The 22,016-nt window shown below is 43.9% G+C and overlaps 1 protein-coding gene across 2 annotated transcripts in view; it reads left to right on the forward strand.

Moving 5' to 3' along the window:
• Positions 1–22,016, forward strand: part of BCAR3 (BCAR3 adaptor protein, NSP family member) — a 197,030-nt gene that overhangs the window by 147,473 nt on the left and 27,541 nt on the right. For both annotated transcript variants that reach the window (XM_073593116.1, XM_073593117.1), the window contains 4 exons: positions 2,750–2,881; positions 17,196–17,644; positions 19,052–19,152; positions 20,570–21,195. In XM_073593116.1, coding sequence (XP_073449217.1) covers positions 2,750–2,881; positions 17,196–17,644; positions 19,052–19,152; positions 20,570–21,195 — 1,308 coding nt within the window. The remainder of the gene's footprint in view (positions 1–2,749; positions 2,882–17,195; positions 17,645–19,051; positions 19,153–20,569; positions 21,196–22,016) is intronic.

The following is a 22,016-nucleotide window of genomic DNA, read 5'->3' on the forward strand; positions in this document are numbered from 1 at the left end:
ATACACAAGGGTACAGTGTCAAGATCCCACTGCACTTTAGTCTAAGCCATGACAATTGCTGTTCCGTTGCCCAATAAGATGACCTCAGTGGTTACTATAAGCATGCTATTTGGAAAAGGGGTATGGCAATTGGCAAAGTTTGGCCATGAAGTCTGAGAAAGTCAGGTATCAATAATAAAGTGAAAGTAAAGAGGGGCACAGAACAGGCTTTTCTGGCTAATAAACGTATAAGATGTCATCTTATGGTGTCTGCTGTTAGATGTTTAAATGTTCAATGTAGGTTTTAAAAGGCTTTAAAGCGGTATTAAACCCAAAACCAAAAATGTAATATACAGGGGGTCCCCTAGTTACAAACATCCGACTTACAAACGACTCCTACTTACAAACGGAGGGAGACAACAGGAAGTGAGAGGAAATCTACCCCTAGGAAGGGAAATTCTCTCCTGTAAGAGCTATTTTGGGGAAAAGGTACCTCCACTGATGCTTTATCACCAAGGCTTGTTTCCACAACAACCCAAAATTTTCAAAATCCAATTGTCATTGGGACAGAAAGTGAGGTGAAATCTTCTGAACAGGGGCACACACAGCAAAACAAATGTTACAGGGGTGTTAACCCTTCCCTATGCTATCCAAAAAGCTTAAAAATATTTTTTTTGGCTGGAGCTACACTTAAAAAATGTACCTGTTCCGACTTACAAACAGATTCAACTTAAGAACAAACCTATAGTCCCTAACTTGTTTGTAACCCGGGGACCCCCTGTATTGCAGCTTACCAGTCATTAGATGTGATGGCTGCATTTGTTTTCTTTTTTTAGGTTTTTTTTTTTTTTTAGCTTCCACTTATACACTTCCTGTATTAGAGTGCCACACTCTGGATGAAGGAGCAACAGAGACATCTTTGGACAGCAGAATTGTCAATCTGGGGGGAGAGAAGTGTTCAATGTACTAGCAGATTTAGATACACTAATAAATTGAAGCCAAACTGCAGTTACACAAACAGTTACAGCAACAGTTTTATTTCTCTTCGGATAAATGTTTTACATTAATAAAAATAAGGCTGATCATTGTAAACACCCCTGTCAGTGTTAAATGGTTTGTCTCAACACATTTTTTTTTTTTTTTGAGAAACAACGGCCTTAAAGAGGAGTCCCCCCCCCCCCCCCCCCAAAAAAAAAAAACTGTAGCTGCTTTTACTATTAGGGCACTTACCTGTCCAGGCAATAGGCGGTGTCCTCTCCCCAGCCAATTCCTGAATCGGCTCTCGGGTGCTGGTGCCACCATCTTGGCCAAGGGAAACTGGCAGTGAGACCTTTACGGCTTCACAGTCGATTACCTACTGTGCATGTGCAAATTGCACTGCGCTTTGTGAATGGCCCAGCTGCGAAGGGAAGGATGGGGGTTAAACTTCTGGCTCACTTTGCCGTGGCGTACTGAGCTGAAAGTGGGAGCGGATATCTGTCAAAACCCCCCCAAGAGGTGCCAAAATGTGGCAGCAGAGGGGGGCGTAGGCAGACAAGCGGAGCTTTGCCGTTTGGGTTTAGCTTCGCTTTAAGCTGGTCATAGCTGGATCGAAACGATTGATCCATGTATGGGCAGGGAGGTTGTACAGAAGTCGATCTACCGATCAACTTTTGTATACTTGTGCCGTCAGATATTCGCCGCTTGATCGGCGCTGCAGGCCAGTCAGTTTTTTTTTCATTCAACCTGCCGTTTGAGCGGAAAAAAAACTACCATCTATGCATTGCCTTACTGGCTAGATCACCAGGTGAAAAAAAAAAAAAAGCCTGAAAAAAAGAAAACTAATGCAGCCATCACATCCAGGAATTGGTAAGTTGCGAAATTTATGAAATGTTTGCTTTTGGGTTTAATATTGCTTTAAAACCTAAAATAGCAGATACATTTTATAAAGGAGTTGTAAAATTGTTTAGAAATGTTGAGAAATGAGCGGAAACATCCCTGTACATGATATATATACGGCTGCTACAACATATTTGCATTTTTTCTTATTGATTCTATATCTGAGACTAGAGGTTGGTTCCCATTGTAGCTGTACATTCACTAGACCAACCCTTCACACAATATCAGAACAAATTGTAGCTATGACAACACGTTTCTTAGGCTGTGAAAGAAGTAATAATGTTAATGTTTATGTGAAGTATATGTGTGCCGTGTGGTTAAATATTAACTCATATTTGGAGCATCAATGCAAACATTTTTTAGGCACACCAGTTTCCATGTATGTCAAAAAAAGCAGTTAATAAAAGTTGGTGGGGGGTGAAATACAAATGTATTGATGTACAGAAAAAGTCAGATGCCTTAGTATGAGCAATTTAATTTTCAAAAGGAAATATGTCAGTGCAATGCCTTAAAGTCTTCTGTGAAGATGGAGTTTATTAAACTAACATTATACTCCAACTTGTCTAACAATGACGTTGATGACTCGTGCAACCTTTAAATGATAAGAGGCAGTGGGCAGCTACTCATAAACTCAGTACAAAGGGCAGATGGGAATTTTGAATGCAAGCCATCTACGGGTGCAGGTGCTGCCTCCCTGGATCCGATCCTGCATGACGGCCTTTGATCACACAAGCAGGCAGGCTTAGGAAATGCTACACCCACACCTCAGAGGACTGGTGACAGAGCATGTGACAAGTGACAAAATGAAAGTTCCTGTTTGCAGTGTGGCTGAGCTGAATGTAGCCAGGTGATCTCAGTGCAGCTAGAGAGACTCACCTGTTGTGTCTTTCAGTTCTCTAAGGAGCGCTATATTATGGATGGAGGGACCCCTGACAAGCTGAAGAAGGAATTGGAGGAGGAGCTCAAGCTGAGCAATGAAGATTTACGCAGTCATGCTTGGTACCATGGAAGGATTCCACGGCAGGTAAGAGATCCCTCATAAAATGTTCTGCTTTACAAAGGTATTTGGAAGTAACCATAAAGACATAGGTGGTTTTCCTCTACAGCAGGCTTGGGTGTATTATTGTGACGTCGGCTATGGTGGAACTAGAAAAAACAGGAGTTGAAGAACTACTGTATACTTTGCTCAACCTTCATATCAGGGCAGACCAGAACTTCACACATCAAATAGAAAGGCACTGGCTACTGGTCATGGATGATAGAACATTATAGGCTAATCATTCCTACCCTTGGCTGGAAGGGAATGCTGAAACTTGTAGTTCCTTAGTTGCTGTAGAGCCTCAGGTTGCTAGTAGTTGATGTACATTTAAATGTCTTTACAAAGAGAGATTAGCACAGCAGAGCAGGCTCTTTTTGGTCTAAAGTAGTAATAAATCCAATAATAATGAATATATTGCAACTTTCCAATTCTTATAACGGTGGTAAAATCCACTATTATTTCTTTTTAGGGGCCCCAGGGTGGGTTATGCCAGAATGTACTGGTATGGGCAGCATATTAGCACATTATGGCATACTTACCTGTCAAACTGAGCCCTCCAGAGCTGCGTTGTAATCTATCTAGCGGGTCCCAGGCGCTTCCATCTTCGCCCCGGTATTCCTTCCGTGCCTTCGGCTACTTGAATAACTGACCTGTGATGTCACTCCCGTGCATGCGCGGGATGTAAATTTTCGCTGAGCTGTACAAGCGCAGCTCAGTGTACATGACGGCCGACAGACAGGAGGAAGCATTTATGACAGAAGAGACTGATAGGGTCTTTTCAGGCATAAATATCCTGTCTTTCAGCAATTAAAAAAAAAAAACTTTGCTACCACTTTAAATATGTTGGCTGCATTGGGATTCATTTTGTGGGCTCTTTTTCACTGGGTGATGTTTCTATTCTGAATGGAGAAGCAATGGAGACACCTTTGGACAGCTGAATTGTCAATCTGGGAAGAGGATAGTATTAGGTGCACTGGCAGATTTAGATGGATTTGACTAATAAATTAAAGGCAAATTCCAGATCAGTTTTAAGCAGTTGCAGCAAAAGTTTTTTTTTTTCTCTTTTGGTAAGAAGGTTTTACATAAATGTAATAAAACTGACCTTTGTAATCAACCCTGTCAGTGTAAATGGTTCATCTCAACACTCTAACTGCCACTTTTGCTGAATAGGTTGGTCATCGTGAACCGTGGATAAAATGTCACTAACCTGCATATTGGAATTTTTTTAATAATAGAATCTAATCTCATTATTTAAAGTATAACTTAAGCAAAACTTCTTTATTAGTTATGGATAGAGTGGAGATGGATTAGAATGCTTGTCACTTTTTATTTCTGTCTGTGACCCCCTTAAAGCAGAGTTCCACCCATTTAAAAGTCAGCAGCTACAAAAATTGTAGCTGCTGACTTTTAATAATCAGACACTCACCTGTCCCACAGTCCAGCGATGCAGGCACACAAAGCCTCGCTCCTCTCCCCCTCCTCTCCGCGGTGCCGGCATTGTAACTGTGGGCGCCTGGCTATGGCTTCACAGCCGGGCGCGAGCCGCGCTGTGATTGGCCGGGCAATTTTCTGGGACCTGTGACATGTCCCAGAAGATTGCAGGGAGGGGGGGAGAGGTGATCTTCCTTCCTGTGACATGTCCCAGAAGATTGCAGGGAGGGGGGGAGAGGTGATCTTCCTTCCTGTGACATGTCCCAGAAGATTGCAGGGAGGGGGGGAGAGGTGATCTTCCTTCCTGTGACATGTCCCAGAAGATTGCAGGGAGGGGAGGAGAGGTGATCTTCCTTCCGGTGGCCGCGGCACCAGGGAGAAAGTGGGAGCTGGGTGTCCTTAAAAACGGGGTACCCGCTCCTCCCCCAAAAAAATGACATGTCAAATGTGGCATGTCAGGGGGTCACCTGCACTTAAAGCGGAAGTTCCAATTTTGGGTGGAACTCCACTTTAAGGAGATTCACCCTCTCTATTTGTCCTGTCCTGTTTACTATTATCATTGAAAGTGAAAGTAAAAGAAAATTCCAACTTTTGGGTTATACCTCAAAAAGTAATAGCAGGGAAATCTTCCAATGGGGACACTAGTTCTGGTGACCTGGGGGTCCCCAATGAATTCCCTTAATTTGCAGGGATTTCCTCTCAATTCCTGTTTGGAAATGAGACAGGAAGTGGAGGGATATCTCCGCAGTGGGACATAGATGGCAAAAAAAAAAAAAAAAATCTGACAGGTGTTATAACCCTCCTTTACTCTATCCTAAATGAAAAAAAAATAGTTTTGCCTATAGTTCTACTTTAAGTTAGCTACTGTATACATTATACAATTTTCTGGTGCAATTTTCCTTTAGAATTACCAAAACCATATAATAATTTGAGGTCCAACCCAAACACTTTCAATTTGTATGCAATCAGGCAGGCTCTTGCACTACATAGTTGAAGGTAAATCAAAAGGAATTTGAATTATAAAATTGTATAATGGGTCCCAGTTTAGGGAAGCATTTTCTATTTTGTGCTAATTGTAAAATTGGCCTTGATAACGGTGATCTTTCCTACAGGTTCAATGGCTGGTTAGTATTACAGCCTGAAGCCCAGATCAATTAAAGGGTTAAGCAGTCACTACCTTCCAACCTCTCCTCTCTTGTAGGTGGAAAGGCATATTATAAGCTACTTGTCAGTAAGCTCACCAGGCCAGTTTATCTGACCTATTTGTTCAACACACCTTCTAGTCAATGAGAGAGCGAAAATCTTGAAAAAGAAAATCTTCCCCTCCCTGGGGGCATGACTACTTGATGCTGGCTTCTGATTATTCTGTAGCAGCACCAATCATAACTGCAATGATCAGTCACATCTCCTAGAAATATATTATACTAAACTCCAGAGTGGGACAGGTGAATAGAAGACCATTGCTGATTTTGCAGGCCGCATCCTCCATCCTACGCATACAACTGATCAGAACTTCATGCCCTCTGTCCACTTTTCTGCATAAGTTCTGTAGTAGCTACAGACTTTGGCCCATAAGTGTACCCTTGGCCAATGCTGACTCACTTGTATTGTCATTGGATCCAGCCACTGCTTTGTAATACTTTTATTAAACTTATTTATACAGAAGACCATTGCTTTATTACTTTGGTCTTTTAAGGGTTAAAATAGGCATCCTGGAGCCTCCAAGCCATCCTTTTCAGAGGAGCAATAATGCCAGTCGTAAGTGTGAATGAGCCATAAAGGTAGTGGTTAACTTTTACAAAGATAACCTAGGTCAGTGATTGGGGAAAATAGGAGGCAAAGCAGATGTTGTCAAATGTTACTGTACTAGCCAACTCCGTAATGGCCAGCACTGGACGAGACGTGGTGCCACCACTGCAAACAGCCATCTGTGGCATTCTCGTTTGGTGGAATTTACAACTTTCCTGTTTAAGATCTTCTGAAAGTTTTCCTGTGACAAAAGACCCAAGTCTGCACAAAGAGCATCACAATGCATGTGTGCCTTGGATTACAAGATGTCTAAACACAACTTGTATAAAACCAATAAAAATTCCCCACTTCCCCCTCAGCAGGAATGTGGATTGTTTTGTGGTCCATCTTATGGTATACTTGAGGTATCTGGCAATAAAGAAAGTGAACTTCTTTCAGGCTGGCATGCGTTGTTTTATGTCATGTGAGAACATGATATTCGCTGATAAACTGCTGTGGTAATCATGGTTTCATTTTGATTCATCAGGAATTGAAAGATATCTTGCAGCAAAAGGCATGTAAATGTTACGCAAGTGTTTGGTCAAAATGTATTCAGGAAGAAATAAAATGGCCAAATTACATCATTTTAAGAGGACTACAAATCTTTTAACAGCTTTTTCATATCTAGCTTATTGTCTGTAACTACCAGGCATGTGTACAAGAATCAGAATTTTAGTTCTCTTTATTGCAAGGAAATTTTCCCTGCTGTGTTGTTGCAAGAAGCGCATTAAGCTGGTCAAGCAGGCAGTATTATTGCTGGCTGACCACTATATGTTCAGTTACAGCTGACTTGATCTTTGTACATGTAGGACCAAATCTTTACCGCACCCCTAGAAATCTTCAGAATTGTCAGGGAAGTTGGAGTCATGTGATCACACAAGACATTCATGCAGGAGATTCCAGGGCAGTCTGTTTCCCCACAATGGTCTTCAGCACATAACATCTAATATGCCCTTTCATTTGATCAGAACCTAATTTGTAATATTTAAGGGCAACAAGCCAGACTAGAATTATTGAACCTGTTGAAGGTGCAAGTTCCTTATCCTCATGGACACAGACCCTGGTATTAGCTAAAGTGTAAGAAAAGCATAACTCCTACTATTCTTAAAAATATCTCACACACACACCTATCTTCCTTACTCTGTGTAAAAAAAGATGTGTGTACTTACCTATTTTTAATCAGCACTGGTTCGGTCATGTTTTTCCACAGCTCCCGCTTGCTTGTAGTGGTTGGGTGGAACATTTTTAAGAATAGTTATAGTTAGGCTTTTTTTCCACTTTAATAGCTTTTAGGTGACTCCCTTGCCCATGCAGAACAAAATAAAACGGTTTAACTTCACTCCCCTCCTCCAGCAGAATATACTCACTGTTCCTTGTTCCCCCCAATGCTCAATTTGGCCACCAGGAGAAAATTGAAATATCCAGCACTGCAGGGTATGGGTGAGCTTGAGACTTATGTCCCCTTCTCTCATGTGACAATGGTGGTTGCGCATGAGTGGCTCGGCACTGTCACATGGAAACAGGAAAGGAATCTTTAGCGCCTGTATACACTCAAACAAGTCGGCCTTTTCTGGCTGCAGCAGATGACAAAATTGATTGAAAATATCTTATACCTTGTCCTGCTGGCCAATGGAAAGGGACACCTTAAGCCAGACCTAATTTTATTTAAAATAAAGCTAAAGTGGTTGTAAAGACCAAAGGTTTTTTTTTTACCTTCATGCATTCAAATCTTTTGTGTGCTGCTCCCCCCCAGTCCCCCTAACACTCACCTGAGCCTCCTCTTGATCCAGCGATGTGCACGGGAGCCTCGGTTCTCCTGGATCTCTCTCTCCTCATTGGCTGAGACAGCAGCAGTTGCCAGTGGCTCCCACTGCTGTCAATCACAGCCAGTGAGCCAATGAGGAGAGAGCAGGGGGCAGGATCGAGCCATGGCTCTATGTGTCTTATGGAAGAAAAGAGCGGGGCTCGGGAGTAATTATGCACCAGTGCCCCATAGCAAGCAAACCTATAATATCACTTTAGGAACAAGAAGGTTTAAAGTGTTTGTAAAGTATTTTTTTTCTTTTAAAATAGCAAACATGTTATATTTACCTGCTCTGTGCAATGGTATTGCACAGATCGGCCCCAATCCTCATCTTGCATCTTCCGCCAGCACTCCAGGCTCCTCCTCTTTTCGGTTTGCCACCATAGGAAGCTGCTTCCTGTTATGGTGCACCTGCAGACTCGATTCCCTGAGCCGCGCTGCCTGTGTCTATAGACACAGACAGAGAGGCTTGGCCCCAACCCCATGCTCTCTCATTACAGGATTTGTATGTCTGCACCGGGAGCCAATGGCTCCTGCAGCTCTCAGCAAGGCCTGTGAGAGCGGGGAATGAGGAGAGAGCCGCTGCAGACTGGCACATTGCTGGATCAAGATCAAGCTCAAGCTCAGATAAGTATAAGGGGAATGATGAGGCGATACACATACTGAAACATTTTTTATCTTAAAGTGGTTTTAATCCTCAGTCATGGAATCTAAGCAAAGCACATACACTATATCTGTAGTGTTTACTTGTCTTTCTCCAATGCTCTAAGTGTCCTTTCTCTCTGGTGCTTTGTTCCTCTATTATCAGCATAATTAACTTCTGAGAAGTTTTCCTGACACAAGATACATTTGTTGTCTATTCAGAACCCAGTTCTGCTGTGTGAAGGGGGGGGGGGCTTTACTCCAATCAGCTCCCACACACTGTTAGTGCAGCCTTTCTGCCCCCTCCTCTGTGCTCCTGACAGATGAAGGAAGGTTTTGACATGTTTCTGCCCTCTTGAAGGCAGGGTTGCAGATAAACAAGTAAAACTTATGTAGAGAGATTTGTTTCATTATTGTAAAAAATGTTTACAACCACTATAAAACCCCATATATAAACTGTATAATAAAAAAAAAAACATTTTCCACTTCTGGTTTCCCATTTTACCGCATTCATCCTCTGTGATTAGAGGAGGGGAGATTGTGGCATTCATCCACCCTTCCTCCAACCTCAGAGCTTAATGCATCTATTGAGAAGAATGTTTACTGAATGGAGGAGCTGGGGTGTGAGCGAACCACTGTGATCAGAGTACTCCAGCCAGAACTGTAAGTCTCAGCACTGACTGCCCTGTACAGGGGGGAGTGTAGGTCAGTTGTACAGAACGCTGTAGCCTAGACATATGGGACACACTTAATTTGTGTGGATTTATTTTTACAGCACACATAAAAAAAAATAGCTTTTGGCCGCAGTTCAGCTTAGTTTTGGTTCTGACTTCACTACTCCAGCATAGACCTTCGAGTATCCGGTGAGTGTGACATGGGTATGTGCTATTTTTTATTACATGATGTAACCCAGAGGATTTAAATAGCCCTACAATCTATTAAAGGCTTGGAAAGAATAGGATATAGAAGAGGTCCATGTGTAAAGAAACATGAATAGGAGACCGTATATTGATTTTCTTATGATCTCTCTGTATTGTGTAAATACAATGTATCCATTTGATGTGAAACAGGCAAACACTGTTGCTGCCCCTGCTGTACTCTTCCAGACACAGCTGCAAGTGCCTGCGACCTCTGTGTACAGCAAATCACTGTAATGGCCGTGAGGTCATTATAAAGGGTCAAACAACATTCCCATGACACACCCACCAGTATTAAAATGTGACAGGCCATGGAACAGGCATTGGCCTCTAAAGTAACGTTCTCTATCTCTAGTGATTAACAGTGTCACTGAGGTCACCTAAAAGCACATTAAAACATATTGACCAGCTGTGCTTATTTTATAATAACAGCTGAGGTTTCCCACTTTTCATCTAGAAACATTACTTATATCTCTACATTAAGCACAATAAACTTACCAGGCTTCAAGCAGGTATACATATCATTTCCTGAAAAGCAACCCCGACATGCAGGTGATTTCATGCACAGATGTCAATGGAAGTCGCAAATGAAATCACAAAAAAATTGTGCAAAAACTAGTTTTCAAATCGCGCTACTTGGAATCACACCTATTAAAACGGTGCCATAGAAAGATATTAGGTGAAATTTGTAAATCGCATGTCGCACCTGAAGTCACACCTATGTGAACGGGGGCTAGAACATCCCAAACCTGAATTCTAACACTTATCTTAATCCTTTAGGCTGGGTTCACACATATGCGGCTGCAGGTTTGTGCCTGGGGTCCGGTGCGTGTCTGTTCACCAGTTCAGGTGCGATTCAGGTCCGAATTTGTGCCTAAATTCACACCTGAACTGGACCCAAACACGTACCGGACCCTTTTTTCAATCCAGATCACGGCCGTCCCGGACATGTGTGAACTGGCTTCATTATAAGCCGGTCACACTTGCCTGTCATGCGAATTGGATGCAGCGAAATCCGCATCCAATTCGCATATATGTGTGAACTCAGCCTAAAGCATATCTAAACCCAAGAACAAACATTTACTATATTGCAGTTTACCCATCATTAGAAGTGCTTCAGGCTTTTTTCCCTTTATTTTTATCTTCCTGTCAGTAACCCATTTCCTGTCCTAAGGTGACAACACTCACTCATTGTATCCAACTGTTAAACCACATTTGAACATTCATTAGCTAGGGATGGTTTTCCCACATCATTTTTAGGGGCCTAAAAGGCAAAGGTGCAGCTTCCAGCTGCACTGCCAGCAACCAGTCAAAACCTATGACAGGCTAAAAATACGCAGTAGCTGGATGCTGCAACAAGTGATACTTGTGTTTAGGGCCATATGCATTCAACATGAGCTTAGTATTGCTTTTCTCTTCTAGAGGATCCCCCCAGGGATCAGGGATCTAGAGTCTCTCTATGCCAAAAGTAAGCAGGCACTGAGATCCCAGAGCCAGAACACATTGATCTAAGAAAAGCGAATAACGAACAAAAGCTATATCTGCAGAATCTGTCAAAAACTTTCTTTCCTGTCGCATCATGGCAGCATACACATTGGGTTGTGACTCCGCCCCCACAACCTGATAGGACCACATAGCTATAAATGAATGAGCAGACACCCGTCCCAGTATTCTCTTATTTTTCCTCACCTGTCAGGACCGCAAGGGATCAGCACCCCCTTAACGCTTCGCCCTAGCCAGGTTCTAGCCTCTCCTGGGTGGAAGTCCTTCTTGTACAGCCTCTAAACGAGCTAAATGGAAGTAGCCCCACTCTGGTGGTCTCAGGGGCACTCTCTCTTCTCACTCTGCTGTCTGACCACGATATAAGCCTTAAACAGGCTTCATGTGCAGCAACCCATATAAAGCCTTAAACAGGCTTGCTGGAGGAATGGCCAGGGAATCTTTGGTTTGGCCTCATAAAATAAGCCTTAAACAGGCTTAGTTGTGTGCAGCGGTCTCCCCCCCCTCCCCATCTTTCCCCGCCTACCAGTTGTTTCTGCCTGTCTGCTGGGCTCTGTTGTCCTCCATCCTGCCCTCCGTGGGTGCCGAGCGTCCTCGGCGTCCTCGCGCATGCGCGGTGCATCGTTTGGGGCGCTCCTATGCCTTTTCCAGCTTCCAAGATGGCGCCGAGTGTCCCACGGGGCTACTGCACATGCGCGAGTGTCCGACGCCGATGACGGCGATTTTAAAAACCCAGCATCAGCTGTGTATTGCTGCTGCTGGATGACTGCACTTAGACAGTTCGTTTCTCCCTGCAAGACGCTCTACAAAGGTATGTGGCTGCCCTTTATTCAGCTATTAGCCTAGGAATCTTGGTCCTTTGCATATCTCTTCTTGTTTTACCTGCAGGTTTCCAGTCCACTCCCTCACCATGGAGACTGCTGCCCCAGTAGATCACTGCCAGCCTAATAGGTAAGGGGGGGGAAGATGAGGGTAAGTAGTGAAGATCGAAAAAGAGAGCACTACTAATGCTGCCTAAATTGGTCAGCCCTACCAGGTCCTCAAGAACGCCTGCTTAAAGACAAAGAGAGTCCTCGCACAGGAGAAGCCGCTCCAGACACAGACGGAGCCGTTCATACCACAGGAGAAGCCGCTCGAGAGGAAGCCGCAGAAGAAGCCGCTCTAGGTCGCATTCTAGACATGGTCGATCCCGCCATAGAAGGTTGTCTTCACGCAGACCTCGTTCCCCCGCACGCCATTCCCGTCCTGCCGGGAACGCATGCTGGATTTGCGGTGCAGCGGCTTTCCCGGATAAATTGGTCTGCCAAAAATGCCTGGAGGAGGCCACAAGAGAAAGAGCTTCGGAGACCGGAGATTCCGCTGGGGCCTTAGCCCCTCAGGCCTCGATACCAGATGTGGATTTCTCCACCACTACGTCTCCAGCCTGGGCCAGCACGTCAAGGGAGCAAGACTCTCGGTCTGATAATGAGGGTCTGGAGGTATCGGCCGGATTCGATTTCTCTCTGATAGAACCGTTTGTCATATCGGTTAAAGAGGCGATAGGATGGGAGGAACCCCAGGAGGCTCAACCGAAGCAAAGGAAGTATTTTCCTCATCTTAAAAAGGATCCAGAAGCTTTCCCATTCATAGACGAACTGGAAGACCAAATTAAAGAAGAATGGCAAAGGCCAGAGAAAAAGTCTAGTCTGACAGACTAACAGACTTCTAAAACTATACCCACTCAAGGAACCTAAAGTGAACCCTCTGGTGTCTCCTCCGGTAGTAGATGGATCCTTGATGCGCCTAGCCAGGCATGTTACCCTCCCGTTAGAAGACGCGGTAAAATTCAGGGATGTGCTCGACAGGAAGATCGACACGGATCTCAAGCGGGCTTACCTGTCGGCAGGGGGTGCCTGCAGGCCTGCGATTGCACTAGCAGCAGTAGGAAGAGCCATCTCGAGTTGGTCTACAAGCACAGAGAAGCTTGTATTGGAGGGGGCAGACCAGGAAAAAATAGTGAAAGCGTTGCAAGAGCTAAGCTTGGCAGGTGACTTCGTGGCAGAGGCTTCGGTCTATACCATTAGGTCTGTGTCAAAATCTATGCTGGCCTCAGTAACGGCCAGAAGAGCACCATGGCTGAAACCCTGGACGGCGGACCCGGCCTCCAAGTCTAATTGGTGCCATATCCCGTTCGACTGAGAAAATCTCTTCGGAACAAAATTGGACACAGCCATCTCCAAGGTAACTGGTGGCAAGTCTGGGCTCATCCCCTCGGACAGGAGGCCTAAGCAGCAGAGACCTCCTCCCTTTAAGCGAAACCTCCCAGAGAGGTATAGGGACGCGAAAGCGTACAGACCGGGGAAGGAGTACCGAAGGAGCTGGAAGAACCCTCAATCCTCCTTTATGAAGTTCCAGAAGCCTAAGACTCCTGCTTCCAGCGACCAGAAGCCTTTTTGAAGGTGCGCCCCTCCGGCCAGCGGTAGTGGGAGCAAGACTCTCCAGTTTCAAGCTGGTCTGGGCGGAGACCATAAGGGATACCTGGACTCTGGCCACAGGTGGTCCTTCAAAGACCGACCCCCAAGGGATCAATTCTGTCCAACCCGTATTCCTCCATCTCGGGGAAAAAAGGTTGTCTCTACTGAACTACATTCAAGATCTTCTCCAAAAACGAGCAATAGTAGAGGTCCCGTCAGCACAACGAGGCAGGGGATTCTATTCTCCACTATTCCTCGTCAAGAAGAAGTCAGGGGACTTTCGACCAGTTCTAGACCTAAAAAACCTCTACAAGTCCATCAGTGTGGAGTCATTCAGGATGGAAAGCTTGCAGTCTATCCTCCAGGCCATAAATCTGGGAGACTGGATGCTCTCCATAGATCTCCAGGATGCCTACCTGCACATTCCAATCCACGTGGCATTCCAGAAATTCCTGCGATTCTCGGTGGGTCAGGGGCACTTCCAGTTTCAAAGCCTCCTTTCGGGATCTCAACATCCCCCAGAACATTCACGAAGGTCTTACTACCAGCAATAGCTCATTTGAGGGAGAAAGGTCTAAGGGTCCACCATTACCTGGACGACATCCTCCTCCTCTCAAGCAGCCAGGAATCACTCGTACAGCATCGCAAGATCCTAGTTTCCACCCTAATGAATTTGGGATGGATAATAAACTGGCAAAAGAGCAACATCCAACCTACCCAAAGGATGGTCTTCCTGGGGGCCGAACTAGACACCCGAGCAAATACAGTGGAACTGCTAGGGGAAAAGTTGTCCCTACTAATTCAGAAGGTAAAGGATGCTATTCCTGCACCATGCCTACCAGCCAGAGCATACCTCAGCCTCCTGGGTTCCCTATCAGCAACCATTCCAATGGTCAGATGGGTGCAATGGAACACCAGACCCCTGCAAGCCTCCTTCTTGCGCCAGTGGGACGGCTGGTCCATGTCCCAATTGATTCACATCTCGGAGGAAGCCAGTCTATCTCCACAGTGGTGGACACACCCCTACAACCTCAGGAGATGCAAGCAGATAGTCATCCCCCACCAGGAGGTGGTAACTTCGAATGCCAGTCTGGAGGGATGGGGGGCACGTTACCTACACTATGCGGCTCAGGGCCGCTGGCACTTCAAAACCAAGGATGTGGTCTCAAACGTTCTAGAGATGAAGGCAGCCTTCCAAGCCCTCTTGGCATTCAGCTCACTTCTGAGAGGAAAACAAGTTCTCATTCAGATGGACAACCGAGTGGCTGTAGCCTACATCAACAGGCAGGGGGGTACCAGAAGCATCTCCATGATGCAGGAGGTTGGTCCGGTGATGCGGTGGGCCCAACTGAACCTGCGCGATCTGAGGGCGGCCTATATTCCGGGTGTTCAGAACCTTCTGGCAGATTCTCTCAGCAGAACATTCGTTTCCAACAACGAGTGGTGTCTAAGCCCCCAAGCATTTGCCCTCATATGCCAGACATGGGGTCATCCGGACATAGACCTCGCAGTAACGCCAGCGAACAGGAAATGTCAGAGGTTTCTGTCAAGGAACCCCTTCCCCTCAGCGGAGGGAACAGATTGTCTCCAGCACTCCTGGAACTTTCGCCTAGGCTACATTTTCCCACCAACTCCTCTTATAGCCAAGTTCCTTCTGAGGCTCAAACATTCAACGGCTCTAGTACTGGCTGTGATTCCCTTTTGGCCACGGAGGCCTTGGTTCACCACCCTCCTGCAGCTGAGCACAGAGGATCCACTTCCACTCCCGGTGACAACGGATCTACTATCCCAAGGCCAGCTGCTCCATCCGAATCTGGAGAAATTACACCTAACGGCCTGGAGATTGAAAGGTCTAGGTTCCTAGACCAAGGCTGCTCTCAAAAGGTAGTCGATATCCTGCTTCAGGCTAGAAAATTCTCCACAAATAACACCTATGGAAGAATCTGGGGAAAGTTCTCTTCCTTTGCCCAGGAACAATGTTGGGACCCTTCCTCCCCATCAGCAGTGCAAGTGCTCGAGTTCCTCCAGTCAGGTCTGGACAAAGGCCTTAGGTCCAGCACCCTAAAGGTCCAAGTTTCTGCCATCTCCGCTTTGACAGGAGTTAAATGGGCTCTTAATTCTCTGGTGGTTCAATTTCAAAGAGCCTGTCTGAAGCTAAGGCCCCCTAGAAAGCCTTCATTCCCGACATGGGATCTATCAACCGTCCTAGAGGTCTTATCCGGAGAACCATTCTTTCCACTTGAAGACATCTCCCTTTGGGACCTGACACTAAAAGTATCATTTCTAATTGCCATCACATCGGCGAAGAGGGTCTCAGAAATGCAAGCCTTGCTAATCAAGGAACCGCATCTGATGGTTTACCCAGACAGACTAACCCTGAAGCCTTCAGATAGATTTATTCCAAAAGTCTCCTCTTCATTCCACTTTAACCAGGAGATTGACCTCCAGGCTTTACTCACGGATCAGGGCGTTCCCAATCCTCTGGATGTCAAGGGCAACATTCTGCAATACCTCTCTATAACCAAGCCATTCAGGAAATGCGAGAACCTTCTAATCATCCCACATGGATTCAGGAAGGGCCAGGCGGCTTCTGCCCGTACCATCGCCTCATGGCTCGTGAAAACTGTCAAGAAAGCCTACTCCTTAAGCACCTTGCAGATTCCAGAAGACTTAAGAGCCCATTCCACCAGGGCAATGGCTACTTCATGGGCAGCTTACTGTAAAGTCTCAGCGGAAACTATTTGTAGAGCGGCCACTTGGTCTTCTAGAAACACCTTCATATCCCATTATAAAGTAGACGCTGCACGCTTAGCAGCAGTTGAATTTGTGAGGGCCGTTATACAGGCCAATTCTTCTGTTTCTTGTCAATAAATTTACTTTGCATTCCCACCCAGTTTGGCGAGTTACTCCCCAACGTGTATGCTGCCATGATGCGACAGGACAACGGAAAATTGTATACTCACCTTTCCGTAATTTTCCTTTCCTGTTGCATCTTCATGGCAGCATACAATCACCCACCCTTCTGAGGTGACATATGTGTATATATACAGAGAATACTGGGACGGGTGTCTGCTCATTAATTTATAGCTATGTGGTCCTATCAGGTTGTGGGGGCGGAGTCACAACCCAACGTGTATGCTGCCATGAAGATGCGACAGGAAAGGAAAATTACGGAAAGGTGAGTATACAATTTTCCATTTTCTTTTCATTTCATATCTAGAGATCTCATAGATAACGGAAAATGTATCAATCCTGTTGCAAGGCAAAGCAATGGTAAACAGGAGCATTGAGATGCATGCTGAGACAGATTTATTACAAGGTTACAGCCTCAGTCATACATTCCTCTTCTGGCTGCTCTGAAGTCCGCACTTGTGATTGCATTAAACCTGACCTTGATCAATTCTTAATTCTGTGTCTGTTTTAGAGTAGAAAACTGTCTTTGAACCCTGTAAACTGTTACACTTGTCTGCCCAGGAATACAGACACACAGATATAGAAACCTGTCGCAGAGACTTTGCCGAAGAAGGCACATCGTAACTTATTATTAACTAATTATTGTATTGCTAATTTGCTGGATAAATGTCCTCCATGGTGTTTAATATTTCCATATGCACAAAGCCCTTAGACTGAGATTATATTTACAACTTAGAACTTTACCTAATAATTACTCATCTAAAATTGTGTACCTTTTGAGTATATAGCAGATATTGTATGAGTAATTTTGTTTCTGGTTAATGTGTTGTGTTTTGTCTTCTGTTCTGCAGGTGTCTGAAAGCTTGGTGAGGAGAGATGGAGATTTCCTGATCAGGGATTCTTTGTCCAGTCCTGGAAACTTTGTGCTTACCTGTCAGTGGAAAAATCTTTCACAGCATTTCAAGATAAATAAAGTCATCGTTCGGCTAAATGAAGCTTACAGTCGGATTCAGTACCAGTTTGAACATGAAAGCTTTGACAACGTTCCTGCATTGGTTAGGTACTATGTGGGGAACCGCAAGCCTGTGTCCCAGCAAAGTGGAGCCATCGTTTTTCAGCCTATTAACAGAACTGTTCCACTTAGGTGTATAGAGGAGAAATATGGAACATCTCCCATTAGACGCTTGGAACTTGGAGCTCCGGATGGAAAAGCAGAAACTCCAAAAAGGCTGAGTTTAAATATTGGCCATGGACAGATCTTGCTGCAGGAGCAAAACTTGATACGGACCAGTCTGCTTAGGTTAGTAGATGAAGGGTATCCTTTGACCCTTGGAAGAAAACCCCAGTTGCAAGTCTGCTGCTGCCATGCTTTAGTCTTACCTACTTGATACAAAGTTGATTATGCAAAGGATAGAGGGTTGTTTTTTTCTATGAGAAAGTTGAATATCCACATAGGTAATGAGCAGTCAACAATTCAGAGGTTGACTTATGATATGAAACTACTTGGCATTGTGGTGTTTTGTTTTTTGGGACAGCTTTAGTGAGGAGCTGGAAAATGCTGGACAGGGCTTTGGGTTCTCAGATTTGTATGGAAGCATTCCAAAACAGGTGCATGGCTGGAGGTCCAAATAGGGGAATCCCTGTCACATAGCTCAGGTTTCAAAGGTTCTTACTAGAGATGCACTGAAATTTTGGTGGCCAAAAATAGGGTGGTCAGCGTTTTATCGATAGAGAAAAAGGTGCCGATAATGGCGGCGAAAACGCAGGCAACGTAACATGGCTGTGTTCTTGCTGCATTTTCAATGCATTTCAACGGGGAGGTAAGTTTTTGGTGCAGTTTTTTTAACTGACCAAAAATGCAGCAAGCAAGATTTTTAACACCACAACGGAAGCGCAAGGGACCAGTGTGAAGAAGACATACATAGAATTTAAAGGGTTGCATTTTTCTTGATCTTTTCTTGCACCAAAGGTGTGGATAATGGCCGACAATAAATTAATATTCATTTAAATTTATGATATTAATTAAAACATTAAATATAATACAATTATATATAAAGAATATATATATAATTATTTTTTTTAAACTGTCATTTTCGGTTTCAGCCAAGTGCATCCTGAATTTTTGGCTTCAGTACCAAATCTTTAATTTCAATGTTTAACTTTAGAGTTATACTGATGGCCTAGTTCTGAGGTATTTTGTGTTGTGTGTGTTGTGCAACGCCTGGTTCTCAGGCTGTTCTTTACTGTTTGTGCTTCTTTTTGTTTATTGCTGAAAATTAATAAAAATAATCTTTCAAAAAATTGAACAAATAAAATTTTCATTTCGGTGCACCTCTAGTTCTTACTGAATGAGGGGCCTCACTCAAGAAGTGACCAGAGTATTGCAAAGTAAAAACTCAATTCACAGCCATATGTTCTTGCACTTATTTTTTCTTATATTTCACTTATATTTAAGTGACTAGATTAATGCCTAACAATAGTAAATGTGCATTTACTGTTGACTTCTGTATCGGTTTTATTTCCAAAACCAATATTTTTTTTTTTTAAGTGGGTTCTCTATACAGTGTCCACCGTAAGCATTTAATTTGGTGTGATTTTAGCAAAATGTATTCAATATTTTATTGTAGTATGTCCTAGTATCTTCCATTTCTATATTATGTGTGTTTTTATTTTTTAATAATAATATATTTGTATTGTATTTTATTAGAAATAAAGAGAAGAGTGGCAGCCACCCAGCTTGTTTGGATAACATGCGCGAAAAGAAACGGCCATTAAATTCTTACCAATCAGAAAGCTACTTGCCACTAGGTATGTTTCCCTCCCTCTTGCTGCTTTTCAATGGCCGTATTTCACTGTGTTTTGGCATACAGCCTTCTTGGGTGGGAAAAGATTTGCTTGGACATATTTTATATTGTTACCTCAAAGATTGGGACAGATATGGGCACTAGATCTATCTCATCCGTATTGGAGCTAAAATACAACTTTTATTGATCAAATAATTTGAAAATTGAAACAAAAGTTTATTAGGGGATATATATTTGACTGCAAGTCTTAGATGTTTCAAGGCAAACTTGTAAACCAAAAGCTACAAGAACCATTTCATTGATGAACTGATCGAGATGTAGCTAATTACTATTTGCCTTTGAATATTACAAGTAAATTAAAAACTAGAACCTAATTCTACAGACTTCTGTCAATTAAGCTGGCCATAGATGGGTCGAAATTTGTCCGGTTCCTGAATTGTAATCAATCTGTGGCCATTCCCACTAACAATCGGCTTCTCTTGAACTGGAATACAATTCAAAACAAGAGGGTTAGAAGGACCCTGGCTTCTGCGAGCTTACATGCCAATCGGCTGAATAATTTTCTGACAGCGGAGGAATCCCGCTGTCAGAATACAGTAGCGAAGCCGGAAGTATTCTTCCATCCACCTCGTTTGTATGGGTGGGGAAATCCTTTTTTTTCAGCTAGCTGGCTGATCAAAAAAAAAAAAAAAAGATCCCTCTGTGGCCAACTTTAGAGGGTTTAGTGATCAAGCTTTGTTGTGCAACTATAATGTAGCTGGTGGGACAAAGCCTTTTTTCCAGTGAGACACATTGCAAGCCTTAAAAGATAAAGTGTAGAGATTTCTGCTCTGTTAATCCAATCTTCACAAAATCTATGAACTGCTTCCAAAAATGTCAACGAAACAGTGTAGCCTTAATATGGTGTATGCAGTTCTAACCCACTACAGTGGCTTATAATACAGCCCCCCCCCCCCCCCACAAGTGAAATTGATATACCATCCTCTTGCCCCCTTTATAGCCAGCAGCCAGATACTTAGGGTTTTGAACCCCATCATTACCATAAACGCTTATGACATTATTGGTGGTAGAGTGGCTGGTGGTGAAGAATGTGACTAATTCTAACTCCCCAACTCAGGTCGATAAGTTTAAAGAAACGTGCCACACTGTGTTCACTGTCTGAAAGCTGGACTGGGCTTACCCTGCACGCTATGTCATGTGACAAGAATGTCCTATGACAGAGAGAGGCAGGTTTATTTTCCCCCCCAGGGTACAAAGTGTGGTGGGCTGCCCAGGTTTAAGGAAGTTCAAATGGTGGAGCTTAAGGACAGGACATCCTAGTCAACTGTTTTCTGGTGTCCATGGTGACCTGGCAACTAAGAGTAGTTCATGCCCAAAAACCATCCTATAAAAAAAATATTCATTTATTGCTTTTCTTTCAGGCTGCAGACCATACTTGTCACCTGGAAATGATGGGAAGTTAACACCCAGGCCAAATGTGTTCCGGACAGGAAGTGAACCCACTCTAAGCCCAACTGAAATTCGAAGGTTTAGCAGTGAAGCTCATCCTGCTGAAGCTTTAAGGGGATCAGACAGTCAACTGTGCCCTAAACCTCCTGCAAAGCCAAGCAAGGCACTCTGTATGAAACAACCACCATCACCTACAGTCTGGCAAAACTCAGAGGCAAATTACTGCGAACTTCATCCTAACCCTCCTGATGACTGTGGATGGTCAAGGACACATTCCTCTCACAGTAGCTTTGTAGAAACCCCCAAAACTGGTGAGGAGGATACATTCTCTTTCAGTAACTCAGAGATTAGCATCCTGGCATTCGAGGACTGTATGTCTCAATGTTCAACAGAACTGATTGACAAGGAGGATGGAGTAGAGTTTATCAGGCCAGTGTATGAGACTGAATCTTCTTTAAAACCCAATGCGTTTGAGTCACTTCTACTCACCCCAGAAAACAAACCTCTAGAAACAGCCCTGCTTAGACGAGCCAAAGAACTTTTCACCAAAATTGAACCAAGTATTATTGCCCAACACATTCTCAGAATGGACTGCAAGGTAAATAAGTGGCACTTTTTCATTTACAAACCCACAAGAAATTCTAAACAAACACACTGTGAGTAAAGACCATGAAAATGATTGTAACTCATCTCAAATCTGTGATGTCAAATGGAAGGTTTTCATATATGTACCAAGCAGTAATTCTGCAAGATCAGGCAGTCTTTGGTTTAATCTGCTAATAATTGCCCTCTAAAAGATTCCTGGGTGTAATCACTAATTTATGACTGGTTAACAGCTGTAATTCTGGATGTGACGTTTTTTTAATGAATGCAGACAAATGACTCCCCTTACAGCCAATTTCTTCATTCTTGATGTCTGCCACTGATAATCAGTTATCAAATATAGTAAAACAAGAGTCAGAGTAAAGCCTAGCACACACGGGCTGAATGTTGGACGGCATCGGCTGGTTCAATAGAAACTGTCTGACATTTTCGGCCCATGTGTACTGGAGTCGGTCTGACAGAAGCCGGCCATTCAGCCGGCTTCTATCGAAGGGGCATGACCAAAAAAGCTCTGCGGATTGGCTCCCGATCAGCGCTCTCAGCCAATGACTGAGAGCGCTTACCAGAGTGTTCAGGCGGGGGGGGGGGGGGGGGGCTTCCCCTATCAGAACACAATAGAACAGCAGGGACGATCGCTGTACTAATGTCGTTATTTTTCGTTCAGCCCTGCTGGGTTGAACAAAAAGAAACTAATAGTAAAAAAAACTGATCAAAGTTAGGTATTCCATAGTACAGTGGCCACTTGTGACCCCATTGGAAAATTTGTCATCAAGAAAAAGAGAAAGTAATTTGTAATTTTACCTAATAAATCTAAAG

This window comes from Aquarana catesbeiana, linkage group LG07 (assembly GCF_042186555.1).
Source record: "Aquarana catesbeiana isolate 2022-GZ linkage group LG07, ASM4218655v1, whole genome shotgun sequence".
In the NCBI taxonomy this organism is placed as follows: domain Eukaryota; kingdom Metazoa; phylum Chordata; class Amphibia; order Anura; family Ranidae; genus Aquarana; species Aquarana catesbeiana.